Raw genomic sequence first — 13536 nt, 5'->3', positions numbered from 1 at the left:
GGTTCAGAAGTCAAACCTAGCTCTTGATATATAATTCTAACTAACCTTGCTAGGATATATATATATTTGTTGACATTTATTTATTTTCTGGGTACAAGACTGAGTTTTTCAGAGCACCTGGCATGTGGGCTGCCTTTTACTTTGAGGGCCGCTCTCTTGCATTTTCGTAACGAAACTTGCAGGGACCCCCCTGCAGTCAGAGTGTATGCAGGGAGCCCTCCATGCTCCGGACACAGTCCAGTTCTCTCAGGCCCACCGTGCACAATGCCGGAGGGGACCCCCTGGAGCCCAGGGGCTATTGTTGCACCATTGCTCCCTTTAACTCCGAAAAGAATAGAGCTGTGAGTGAACGAAGATCGGGTAGCTCAGGTTTGAAGTGTGAGAAAATAGCTTTAAATTGGGGCATTTCTGTAAAACTTTGCAAGCCTCTGCAATTTTGTGAAGGTAAATACAGGAGGTAAAATGCTACAAAAAGTAATTGATTTGGAAAACACAAAACCTGCTTATATTCCTGAAATATTTATTTTAAGAAAATTGTTACAGCAATTCTCTACCTGGGAGACATTTTGCCAGTTGGTGAGGTTTGGGGGAAAGCACCAAACGTTCCTACTAAATTAGCAAAGTTTGTCATCCTTACACAGCTTTGCGGGAAGTGGCATTTTATATTTGAGTAATTGTGCACACAAATTAACTAGTGAGAACTACTGGATGGATGTTGCATGTAAATTGGATTGGTAATTTAACAAGGATGTAAGGAAATTGGTGTAAAGTTTTCATTTAAAAAACATGGAATGCCACATAATTCATTTGAAATTTGCTACCAATGAATCAGCATAAATGTGGTCAAATGTGTGAATGTAGACCTTGAATAACATGTAATGAGATCTAACCAGAAACTCTGCAATATTTGATTATTGTTTTAATAGGAGTCTTTTCCTATTAATGTTTAAATGTGGAGATGAGTTTACATTCCGTAATTGGTCTCTCTTGCTTGTCTTCTATTGTAACAGACGTCTTATAACACGATGCAAACCCACCCTTTCTAATGCTGTTGTCCTTTACAGAGCAGCATTTTGAGTCCTCCTCTGAGACACCGCATGGGCTGCCGCTTGCAAGTTGTTTTGTTAGCTTACTGGGGTCTTAGTCCCCCCCCCCCCGCTTGCTTACAATTGGTTGGTCTAATCTTTACTGCCATTTCCATATTTCTGTTTGGTCAGCAAGTGCTGGCTTCACTTACTGTTAGTGTATCTGTCCCTCACTTAGACTGCATCCTTGTCCGACTTTGTGCCCCTCCACTGTACGCACTTTGGAGGTACTTATATTTTTTCTTTTCGTTGCCTGCTGTCATCATTAGTTGACCCATTTTCCTTGTTTGCCTTCTAATTGTTGCTGTTGCCCATGCCCCATCCTCCTGTGTTGTTGCTTTTTCTGTTTCTCCCTCTACACTCCCGCTGTACATGGTGTTTATTGTACCCTCCTTCTTCCCCCTAAATGTGGTGTTCCTATAGTCCCTTGTGTTTCTTGCCTCCCCTTTCACCCTCACCCTGCTGTACAATATAGCCAGCTGTGTCAAGTCATGTGACCCATGAATGGCCACTTAAACTCTTGAACGAGGGGTGAGAGAAAACTGGCAGCCGCAAGGAGAAACCATAGGCATCAACACAGGTGAAAATGGCTTACTGGATCTTAGCACCACATCCCCCCCATATGTTTTGATCCCTGGCTTTGCTGAGCTTTGTGCTGCTGCCCCCGAAGCCAGGGCCAGTGGTTTTGGAAACCGCGTGGCAATTCACTCTGGTGGACTGTCAGTGGGGCTTCCCTTATTGCGGTGCTTTGAGGCACAAGAACAGATGTCATCCACACAGTTGTTGCCTCCTGTAGTCCACTATGGTGTCAGAGATGCAGGAGCTGGTAGAGTTGTACCGGTGACCTCCAGTGGTAGCCTGGCCCCACCCCACTACAGCAAAAAAGCACTATGATGCAGCCAGTGATGGCCACGTCATAGGTTTTTTTTCTAACTCTTAGCTTTTTTTTTTTATTAGCCTGCGGCGTCCTGCTGCATTTTTGCTTGCTACCTCCCACAATCTACCGCATTGGCTGCACTTCTGTCCCGCCACAAGCAAAACCCAAAAAACATTGCCAGAGACAAATCGCTCTTGCAAGCGTGAGATCTAGTTGACTTTGTTAATCTTCTTTCATTTTTTGTGTAGCCATTTTGTATAGCAGCATGGTTGAAAGTGAAATAAATACGAGCCTACCTTAGACCATGTTTGTAGTTTTTTTTTTACTTTTTCATGCAGTTCAGCTATTGCTCTGTTGTACAGAATGGCGATTTTTTTTAAAAATCATTGACAAAGTCAGTAGATCTGGCACTAGTGAGACCTATTGGCTTTACCAATGCTTTTTTCTTGTTTTGCGGTACCTTGCCGTAGTGCTCTGTGTCATTTCTTAGGTTGCTTGGCAACAATATGCTGATGCTAATGTGTCACTCTGAATAGAGTGCCCCTCTTCTAATTCCTGGATACACCTGTGAGGACGTTTTTACAGCATATAGAAAATTACTATTTGAGAGCAAATAGTCATATTTAATATTTCTCTAATCAGTTACCTCCCGTGTCACTTGCACAGTAATCTATTTTTCGGATATTCAATTCATCACAGCAGCAGTCTTGGCTGCTTCATAGTGTTGCTTATTTCCTACATTTTTGGCAACCTGCAGCATCCTTTGTGAATGGCATGCTATTTTTAGCACTGTTTAAGATGCAAAATATAATTTTCAAAGTAAGAAGAGATTACAAAAACACACCACAATGATTACAAATAGAAACAGTGTTGACATATTGGCAAAAAAGGTTTTCCAGTAGCTGTTGTTCCAAAACTCCTCCCTTCTCCCCAGCCCATTAACATTTATTTTATTCTTCTCCCTGTTGACCTTTCCTTTGTTTTGACAGTGGATCATCAGTCTTCTTGGAAACCTTTGGACTTTGAGCATTTGCTAGTACTGATCCCATATGGTTATCCTCTAGTTGTATATCTGCTGATTTTGTCACACAGGCCTCGGTAGTTTTGTCCATGATATTCTCTTCTTTTGGTTGCCTGTGTTTCGTTTCTACTGTACCAATACCCCTTCCAACTTTTAATCATCATCTTATGTGGATAAAATTCTCATATCTATGATGTTGGTTCTGTAGGTATTCTCTTCCGCGCCCTGTATAAATACCACTCTGCATGTGTCAGTTGGGTTTTCCAGTCCGTCAACACCCTCCACGTTAGTTAGAGGTGGATGAACCACTGACAAACTGACCTCAGATTGAGGTCCTGTTGGAACCTAGAGCTGAACACAAGCCTAGTTTTCGCTGGAGCTGATGTGGCTTAGTGTTGAACCATGTTAGGAACTCGGCCTCAGCTCAGCATCTTGTGAAACCCAGTAAATCTTCCTTGGCTGAAAAAAATTGTATCGTAATCTGCATAAGAAGTGCTCTTATGTCATTATGCAAAGTTTGCACAGCTGAAAACTGTGCTACCACCTACGCCCTAATATCAAATACAAACAATTAAAGATGAAACATTAACATTTGATGTGAGAAAGAGATACCTATTTAGTGGCTGTAATGCACAGTTTGGAAGCGGAAAATCTGGGATCAATCACAGCTTCCCTGTTTGACCAAATTGTGTGATACCAAGCAAATACTTAATTTCACCAAGTCTCCCTTTAGTTCATTATCACATATAGGAGCACCTTTAAATACATGTATTCAGGATGTCTGCTATACAACATCCTGCCTTGCTTTTGATTTGATAGAATGTAATGTTGCTCCATCCTTAATAAGAATCTAGGCCATGTATAGGTCACACATGACAAATGACTTGCTTCTACGTTTGCTAATAGCATTGTTATCAAGGCAGAGGCAGGAATGCTTCAGAGTTCATGTTTAAAAACTCACTTTTAATGAATATGTCTCAAATATTCTAATCTACTGCGGTGAAACCCTTCCACGAGCTACATAAAAGCACCTTTTTATTTTATTTTTGAAGACACCATATCATATTCTAACATTATTTTTGTTGCTTGATTTACATGCCAAATATTTTCAACACTAATTTGTTGGCCTGCCCACATCTAACATTAGTCACCTTATGTGTTATAAGATTAAATCCTTTTGGCCCATCTGCACCCTTCTCAGTCCTTCAGCTAACCTCAGTTCTCTCGATCTTCGTTCCTTCTTCATTCATGCCAGAATACTGACACACCCCAGAGCTTACCTTTGGCCCATCTTTAACTGTTGTTCTTCCATGTTGCATGAATTCCTTCGGTGTCAGTTTAATTATTTAAGACTTTATGAGAACTATCGGAGCAATAGTTGTTTCTAGATGTAGTAGTTTATTCAACCAATATATGGTCATAAACCTATTAATAAAACAAGTACATCGCAGAATTTACAAAAGAAAAAGAAACAATACAACATCAGTTTAAATGTTTCCTAGAAATCCGTTGCATCATGCTGTGAATAAAAACCAAATCATGGAACTCTCACTGTTTCTAAATGTTTTACATGGGCTTTAAAATTGCTCCATATGCAGTGAAATTGCCTCCTCTTAGGCTAAGCAGGGGGAGGAAAAGGCAAGGGTACGAGTTGATCTAAAGTATGGTAGATTAAATGATGCTGAGGCCAAGAGGTAGCTTTGTACATTAGTAGGCCTGGGCGGTGAACTCCGCTCCATTCTCAGAGTTGCAGAGTTTTTTGCACTCTGCGCAGCTTGAGGAATTCCGAAAAACATCGCTCTGCAGAGCAGAGTTTTTCCCTGCTCGCCAATGGTAAGTTGAAGTGTGAGCGAGGAAAATCCAACGCCAGATTGCTTCCTAGTGAGATTATTCAAGGTGGGTGGTCGCTACCGCTCACGTTGCAAAACCTTCCGTTCGCGTTGAGGAAGCTGCTGCTCGATTAGAACTTCTAATCGAGCGGCAGAAAGAAGCTGCACTCTCTTGCTTTGCATGTGATGCCATTTGCACTGATTTTGCAGCGCAGGACAAACACCTGGTGATAAAAATCAGTGCGAACAGCGCAAAGTAAAGGACTCTGCCATTCGCAGAACTCCACGTAGCTAGGTGGAGTTTTTTTGGCACTACGCGGAACACCAAAAACTCCGCTCTGATCGCTTGACCCATCATGGGGGGTCTTGTTCATGGCAGGTGGAAGATGTTCGCACTGAGTGAATGATGGATGCTTACATGAATAGCTTTAGTTATTGCAGGAGTAAATAAAAGGATTGTGAGAATCTCCTCACAGGTTTCCACAGATTCCTGAAACTGTTTCACCTTACTGAAGAATATATTCTACATTCATAGAGTGCCAGCTTCCTGACCGTAAATTAGACCTGTTTTTGCAATTCCAGGATTTCTCAATGAGTGATGAAAGCATGTCTTCCTGCATAACCGCTTACAAATGATATCTACCAATTGTTGCGTTATCAAAACGGTCTATATGTTCCAAAGCAGAAGTAATACCAATTTGTAGTCTAAACGTCTCTGATAGCTCTCCTTGGGGTTATGCCTACTTTCACTCTTATCTATGAAAGACCAAGTTTAACATTCTACTTCCATCTTCACAGTTGTTGTGAAGTGGTTCCAATGTAATCTACAATCAAGTCACCACTATGGATGTAGTTTGAACCACACCAGGTTTGCTGTTATATTCTGTATAAATGTCATCCTATAAACTAACTGAACCATTTACAAAACATCTTCTGTAAATAACTAATTGTGTATCAAAGACGCTTGAATGAAACACCACTGTACCCGATTCGAATATCTAGCAAATATGTTGTGCTCAATGGTGAAGGTAAGATAAATCTCTATCTTTGACAAAGTTGCATTGGGAACAGGCCCTTTTTCCATCATTGGCATTTTATGTGCACCACCATATCGAGATATGGAGGTCTTAGAAAGGAATATTATTAGTGTACTCACACAAGAGGACCTTCACTGAAGTGGCTTCTGGACTCTGGAAGATTGTTGTGAAGCCCAATTACCTACGCTATGCCTATTTGACATTTAGCATCCCAAAATGTTCTGTTTCCCACCAAGCATCTTAATCATTGATTGCTCCACTCTGTAGGTTTAATGCGGTTGTTGATTTGTTTATCCTGAGACTTCTTGAGTTGCATGCTGAGGCTTCGAAAATTCAGTCTTGTGCATTAGATCTGAAAGCAGGTTGCATACAAAAATTAAATTGCATTCTTGTTAAATGTCTAGTTGTTAAAGTATTTACCATGTATTTACCCTAAATCAAAAGTCTATTTGTGCTCAGTAACCTAGTATTTTGATTTCATCCTTCAAATAAAATAATGTAGAACTCACACATGCTATGGTTGATGGGAGTTTCCTTGCAGTATTGCCATATGGGATTTGTAATCCCAAGGCGTGTATGTAATTGTGGACTAAGTAAACTCATGAAGCTTCCCATTTGCTGCCTTATTTCAGTGTTTTAACTGGTTCTGGTTCGATCAAGCCTTTGGAAGCATGCTTTGGTTGCTCTAGTGCTTTAAAAGCAGATAGCCCTCCTGCCCTCTTCCTCGACTGTCTTCTAAAATGATTGGCAGAAATGCGGCTTCGCCTTGGATCAGGTTCGCTATCGCATCCCTTTCTAGGCGTGAGCAGCTTGTTTCTATCGGACTTTGCCCAAGGTTTGCGCTGGCAAAGGGTTACAAATGACTGCCTGTTTGGTAAACTCAGCACAGACTCATGCCAGGACGCGGGTTGTTGAAGATCATTTCTCAGTTGACATCCTAATTTGCATGCTAACGGGTGAAGATAGAACAAAGTCTGGAAATCTTATGATGATTTAGCGTGAACTAGGCAAGTTGCTGTGGGTACAGTGTAACAGATACATACCCTAAAAAAGTATTTTATTCTGCTTTTGCTTAATTGAGTTCTGTAAGGTGTTCAAAGGACATGAGCTCTGAGATCTAAACACAGAAACACACCATGTGCATTCCAATTCCTGTCATTGTGATTAACAAATAACACTTATCAATGTTTCCTACCTTTTGTTATGTTATGTTATGTTATCCATTTTGTAAAGCACAACAGCTGCCCCAGCGAAGGGGCGTCCCGGCTGGAGCTGAGGAACCAGCCAAACCTCTCTGCAAATTATGACGCTTGTATACTCAAATTCTACATGTTTTCTGTTACAAAACATCGTGCTTTTATTGTTGTGCAGAGAGCATGCTGGTACCTTTTGGTGCTGCAGCGCTATATGAATATGGTAAATAAAATGTTTAAAGTATATAGCATATTATGTGGCTGAGTGATAACTTAGTGTGATACCATATCTTTTTCTTTTTCCATATTTTCAAATTCACTGTAAAGTACGTGATCACGTGCTTTCTAATGAGAATTGGCATCCTGCAATATTGTGTAATACATTTGTTAAAACAATATGCCTGAGTGGACACCTCTCCCTGTGAATGCAAAAGTTTCTCTGACTTGTAATTGCAGTTTAATTTCCCAGTATAATTGCATAGTCAAACCATATATAAGACTTGACTATTCCTGTTAAAAAATGCGGTGGTTGGCCCAACAGGACTTTTCTTGTCATCAACTAAACCAATTTGTCCAATAAATCCACATTTGCAGTAAGTTAATCTCCAGTCTGAAACATGCACAAGGGATATTCCAAATAAAGTGTAAGTGTAGATCGTTGACTGGAAGATGCACACTGTCCATATACCCTTAAAATGTAAAGATGGCTTACATTATAGTCATTTTTTTTTAGATCAGCATAGCATTGGCTCTTGTAAACATTCAATTTTAAGGCAGTTTGCGCTGTGGGAAACTGGACCAAGTGGGAATCTTCACAGAAATTTTATTGGCCAGCTCAAACACACAACAGTGATGGTGCTGTTGCTCTTTCCTATAGTACCAAATTTTGAGTTTGGTTGATTTCCCAAGTCAAAACGTCACTGGTCAGACATTTATTGGTTGGAGATGTTCCTGAAAAGGCACAAATATTAGTTGGACTTAAAGTACAGATCTTTCAGGCAAAAGCCCAGTGGTCTTAATCATATTTTTAGAAAGTTTGATTCTCAATATCTGTATGAATTTGACTTGTGTTTCCTACTTGCTCTATTGGGTATGTGGCCAAACACCTTTATAGCATTTCCTGATGAAGAATAATTCAGTTTTGTTTTCTAGAAGTATTCTTGATCAAGGTGGTTTCTATTACTTAAGTGTGTTTATTTATTTATCTACCTGTTACTTAGAAATTCTGATCCAGGTTAAAATCCTTTATAAATGATCATTGGGTGGGGTATCTACCTATTTGTAGAATACGCCAAAGTACTGCAACTCTCCTCATGAAAATTTGATGTCCTGTTGCATACTTTTTCCTCTGTCAATGAAATTATATGCAGGGAGTAATTTCTGCTGCCACTATAAAAAAAAACATCCATGTTGAAGATAAGGGATTAATGTTGCTAAGCCCTGGGAATGTGTAGCTGTGTTGGTTATAAGATCTCAAAACATAGATGTAGAATTTGGCTTGAATTATATCCATGCTATATTTGGTCAACATTCTTTCCCTGAGTGTTTAACTGAAGTAGCATAACTCCAAAACATATGTCCACTAGTGATGGAATTAAGTGTCTTAGTGTGGGTATGCAGAGTAGCCACAATAAGTAAATTGTTGCATGGAATTTGATTAACTTATTTTAACTCCATACAATATGTAAAGAAATGATAGTACAAGCCGACAAGGCAACCTCTTCTTTAGGCATGACTTTTAAGTCTGTTACTACAGGTGACTGACGTCTCCTTTTAGCAGAGTGTATTTTGGTTAGATTTTTCTTAGGAGACTGACGCTGTAAGGGAGCTGCACGTATCCCACTGTGCTTCCTTCCTAGGCTATGAGTGTGTTACATAAATCCTCTTAGATAGTAAGTCAATTCTTTTCCAAATACCAGAGAAAACCTAAGATTTCTGAAAAATGAATCTGGAGGAGCACAGTTGTAGGCACACTATTGCTACAGGTAAGTACTATTGTGTTCTGGCTGCTGTGATGATTGCAAGCAGTTGTGCTTTTCCTTAAAACTGACATTCTTTTCCGATGCATTCAGCTCTACCTGTCCCTAAAAGCCAGTGGGATCTACACCCCCGCAAATCTGAAATGATGTGCCTACAACAGTTTTCCCTGAACACATGTACACATTGATCACAATGGTCATCCTTTAAGCCAATATCCGCCAGCCACTTATGTAAAACATTGTGCAGCCTCTAAGTCACCTTTCTGGAAGTATCTCTATCAAACAAAAATATAGGTGATCTTCTTGGAAAATAATTGAAAGCATCCAAAGGGGCACGCTTCTCTTTACAATTTAGTTTGATTTCTGTAGTTTTGAAGATTCATTTGATGTGAGTGCCTAATTTCTTTACCAAAACTAATTGGTCTTGAATAGGTTTCTCCAGGTGGTGAAGGGAAGAGTTCTTGATTAAACGTTAATATTTGTATCCTGCATGCAAACACTGTATTGATAATTAGGAGTCTGCATCTTTGGAGCTCTCACGCTGCAAATGATAGAACGCTGTTTAGATTCATTGCACTGTGTGAGATCCAAAATCATACTCTTAATAGACTGGGAGGTGTCGGGGCTAATGCAAGTTGAGAGAGAAAGTAATTAAATGTATCTTAATAAATTCATGGCAGATACTTAGTCTTTTTCCCAAAGATCACTGTAACTTATCGCAGAGTGTATTCTTCCTGTTGGCAGGAGGTCTCGGAAGAGAGCGGGAGGATGATACCGTGGACAGCCGTGCCCTGGAAGACAGGAACAGCGTGACGAGTCAGGAAGAGCGGCTTGAGGAAGATGAAGACCTGGAGGACGACTCAATTTACACCTGCGATAGCTGTCAGCAGGACTTTGATTCGCTCGCGGACCTGACGGAACACAGGGCGCAGAACTGTCCTGGAGGTAATGTTAAAACTAGCTTTACAGTTCTAACAGGTGGTTAGCTGGGTAATTGGACATAGCAACAGCGTGGGGCCTCAAGTGAGATTAAAGAATTAATAATGTCATTTAAACTTCATGTAATTTTATTGTGGTGCCATGGGTAGCTTTTATTCACTTTCTTTTTTAATAAGAAGGGCCTATCTGGGATTTGAAATGAGTTCTGTCAAAGTCAGGATTTTTTCTTTAGCATTTTGTCTTTTATATAGCATTAATGTGGTGAAACTTGGAAACATCTTATAAGCATGCTTACCTGATTTTATATTTATGACACTGATCATACACTAAAATCTATCACTTTCTTCAGTTTGTCTGGTAGTGCTTCTTGCTCTAAAGGTTTGTTTCATCAGCACTTAACTGTTGCATCCAAGTGCTTCGCATTTCCAATTTGATTTGTTCATTTTTAAAACTGGAAGTACACCGCGTCTTGGGTGTAGGGCTGGCCAAACATTTGGATACCCAAGGCAAAATGCCTTAATACTGCCCCCAAAGTGGCTTTTCCAGCATGCGCTTACATACTCGCCTTCATACATGACGCATGAGTAGATCCAATGCCATTTTCACCTATGGTAAATCATATGCATCTTTTGAACTTATTGAAAGGAAAATGATTTACAACAAAAGGCAACTTGCCATAGGTAGCATATTGAACAACTTGCACTTTAGAATGACACTGCTTACACATATTTTTTTACCTTGATGGTTTTTCAAATTAAGTGTGAGAGATGGTACATAGAACCATTCATTTATTAAAAAAAATTCAAATAGCACATTTTGTTAGCTTATTGACACTGAAGGATGCTATTATGCTCCTCTTTAGTAGCCTCCAACTGTACTGGTCAGTTTTACAGGTTCATGGAGAAGCAGACATTCAACAAAGCAATCAAGCAGGAATGAAATAGTTTCCTTGGATGAAATAGTTTTTCATCTCCTTTTTATTGTCATCCCAAGCAAATGTCTGGGTTTGCCAGGTTATAGTGCTGGCTTTGTTTGCAGGAAGCCCTCCATGAGAGAATTCCCCAAGCCAGGATCTAGATTCTCCACTCAGACTAGGCAGATACTCATGATATAGACTTTCACCCATAGTTGTACATGCTGTGGCCAAGATCCAAGGATGGTCTTTTAGACCATAATGACTATCTTGTGTCTGGCTATGAAACCCACAGAGAGCACATGCAATTCATGGAGACTGGGGGTGATTTTCTTGGAATGAGACATCTGTGCATTCAATAGGTCATATTCTACCATTTTGGTTCCTCCTAGTTTGAAAACAAAGTAGTCCTACTTATAACTTGGGGTGGGCGGAATTTGCGTAGTCGCACTACGCAAAGCTCCGGGAAACAGTAAAAAATCTCTGCAAGCATGCAAAAGTTCTGCGAAAATGCAGAATTGCTTTTTGAATGAATTTTTAAAGCGTGAACAAGCAAAAAATTCCAAGGATCGCGGAATTTTGGGCAATTCCGCGTTCTTCGCGGAACGCGAAATTACCCAAATTCCCCAAATTCCACAAGCGGAACGGAATTTACCACCCACGCCTACTTATACCTCATTTCTGTAATCTTAACCTTTCCATCTGAAGGCTTGAGTCTGCAATTGTAGTGTGATAGCCAAACTTGTACTTAACAGTAAAAGCATCTATGGCTGCCATATGAAAAATTTGTTGAAAGAGCCAGAGTGGCAATTCACTAAAGCAATTACATTTTCCCCTACTATTTGAATAGCTTTTTGACTATTGGCAAAGTATACATGGAATACTAATGGAAATGTACACAAACACAAGGCATGTATTTTCCTGGAAATTCCTGCTACCTTACACTTCCTTCTGTAGTAAGATTACTCCTCTGGAAGTAGATTTTTTATCACAGCCTATTTACACATTTACGCCATCTTTTATTGTAATTGAAGTTGTGTAAAATGGGTCTAAAACTCCATTAAGAAGGTTTGTGAATAGTCACAAAGTTATAGATTTTAGAGTAAGTTCACTTGCTGTCCAATTGCCCCCTCTCCTATAGAAATAACCATGTTCTCTCCCCTGCTTGTGAGCTAAAAGGTGTGCTCACACAAAGTTTTTTTTGTTTTATAGCATATCTGAACCATAGGTATCCCCAAGGCAGGGGACCCTTAATGTTTATGCACACGGACAAACAATCTTGCTTGTTGATTTAAACAACACTTTCTGATCCATTGCCACCCTGTAAACAGTTGGGGATTCACATCAATTCACTACTGGTGTAAATCCCTTTCCACAGTGGGAAGGGAACAGCCACAAAATCAGTGGGTGCTTAAGCGATAGGCATCCTCTTAAGGGAAACATGTTTTTCTTACCAAGATAAGATGACTGTTGCTTGATAAAATATAAATGAGTAAATTTGCTCATGCAAAATTAGAATTCTCAAAAGGATTTCAGGAGCACTCCTTGAAACCTACAGTAACCAGTTTCTAAGAGTACTCTACTAAACATTTATGAGTGTTTAATAATAGTCAAACTTTACAAATAAACGATCATAAACCAGTGGATGGCGATTATGGATTTTTTCCTTCATTTTTAGCAGAGATCAGAGTCTGATGAAGTTAAAGAGAACATGCAAATACCCAAGCCTCCTCTGAATGTATACTCCATACCTACTTCCTTACGAATTGTTTACTCTGGGTTAGCCTTGTGCCAATTCATCTCCAACCACCTAGGTCCCTCTGGTGGGCAGAATATAACATGCTACTAGAGGATTGCCTTTGCATTCTATCCCCTAAAGGTCTGAAATATTAAATGGCAAGTGGAAGAGCATAGTCCCATGGCTAGTCAAATACAGACAGAGGGCTAAATTAATAATGCCATGGCTGGCTGCTAGGATCTCCATTCTAGTAACAACCATAGTCGCTGTAAGTCTGCTCCTCAGATTCTCTCAAGGCCTCTCATCAACCCCAGCAATACCCAGTAGTCTATCATGTTAATTGCTGTTGATAGATCATACTTGACTAATAAACATTCTTAACTCTTATACATTAGAAGGTCATGTACTAGATGAGGAGAGCAGACCCTTCAACAAAGAGTACCTGTTTAACATATTTTCTCAATCTGTTCAGTGTTAGGTGTGTTATTGAGAAAATAGGAGATTATATATATATATATATATTTTTGTTGGTTTTATCCATATTGCTCTTTTTTTTTTTTTTTTAATAACTGTATAAATAAATGTGTTCTCATCCAGCTTTGGAAAGCGACAGCTTAATATTTCTGACTTTCTATAAATAGTTTGCCAACTGTCTGAAACAACTCTCTCCAAAATATTGGATGAAAAGTGAGATTAGAGGGTAGTTTGCAATATTCACCATTACAACCTTTTGTTCTTCAGGAATGTGCAAACACAGGCTCGGACATGGACCCACCAATGATCACCCCTAGAAAACCCCAAAATATGTCAAATATATTGAATCACAGATGATCAATTCATTGTAGAAGTGAGCTCTATAATTTAATTAGAAATAACTAGTCCAAAGGTAGCCTTTAACAAATGTACTTATGTGGCAAAGCTCAGT

At 39.6% G+C, this 13536-nt stretch overlaps 1 protein-coding gene across 2 annotated transcripts in view; it reads left to right on the top strand.

Annotated features, from left to right (window-relative positions):
- The window catches only part of ZNF423 (zinc finger protein 423), a 504645-nt gene that overhangs the window by 166495 nt on the left and 324614 nt on the right, over nucleotides 1-13536 (top strand). For both annotated transcript variants that reach the window (XM_078671308.1, XM_078671307.1), the window contains one exon: nucleotides 9766-9966. In XM_078671308.1, the coding sequence (XP_078527434.1) occupies nucleotides 9766-9966 (201 nt within the window). The remainder of the gene's footprint in view (nucleotides 1-9765; nucleotides 9967-13536) is intronic.

The sequence above is a fragment of the Lissotriton helveticus genome, chromosome 12 (assembly GCF_964261635.1).
Source record: "Lissotriton helveticus chromosome 12, aLisHel1.1, whole genome shotgun sequence".
In the NCBI taxonomy this organism is placed as follows: domain Eukaryota; kingdom Metazoa; phylum Chordata; class Amphibia; order Caudata; family Salamandridae; genus Lissotriton; species Lissotriton helveticus.
This window is presented reverse-complemented; position numbering and strand designations above follow the sequence as displayed.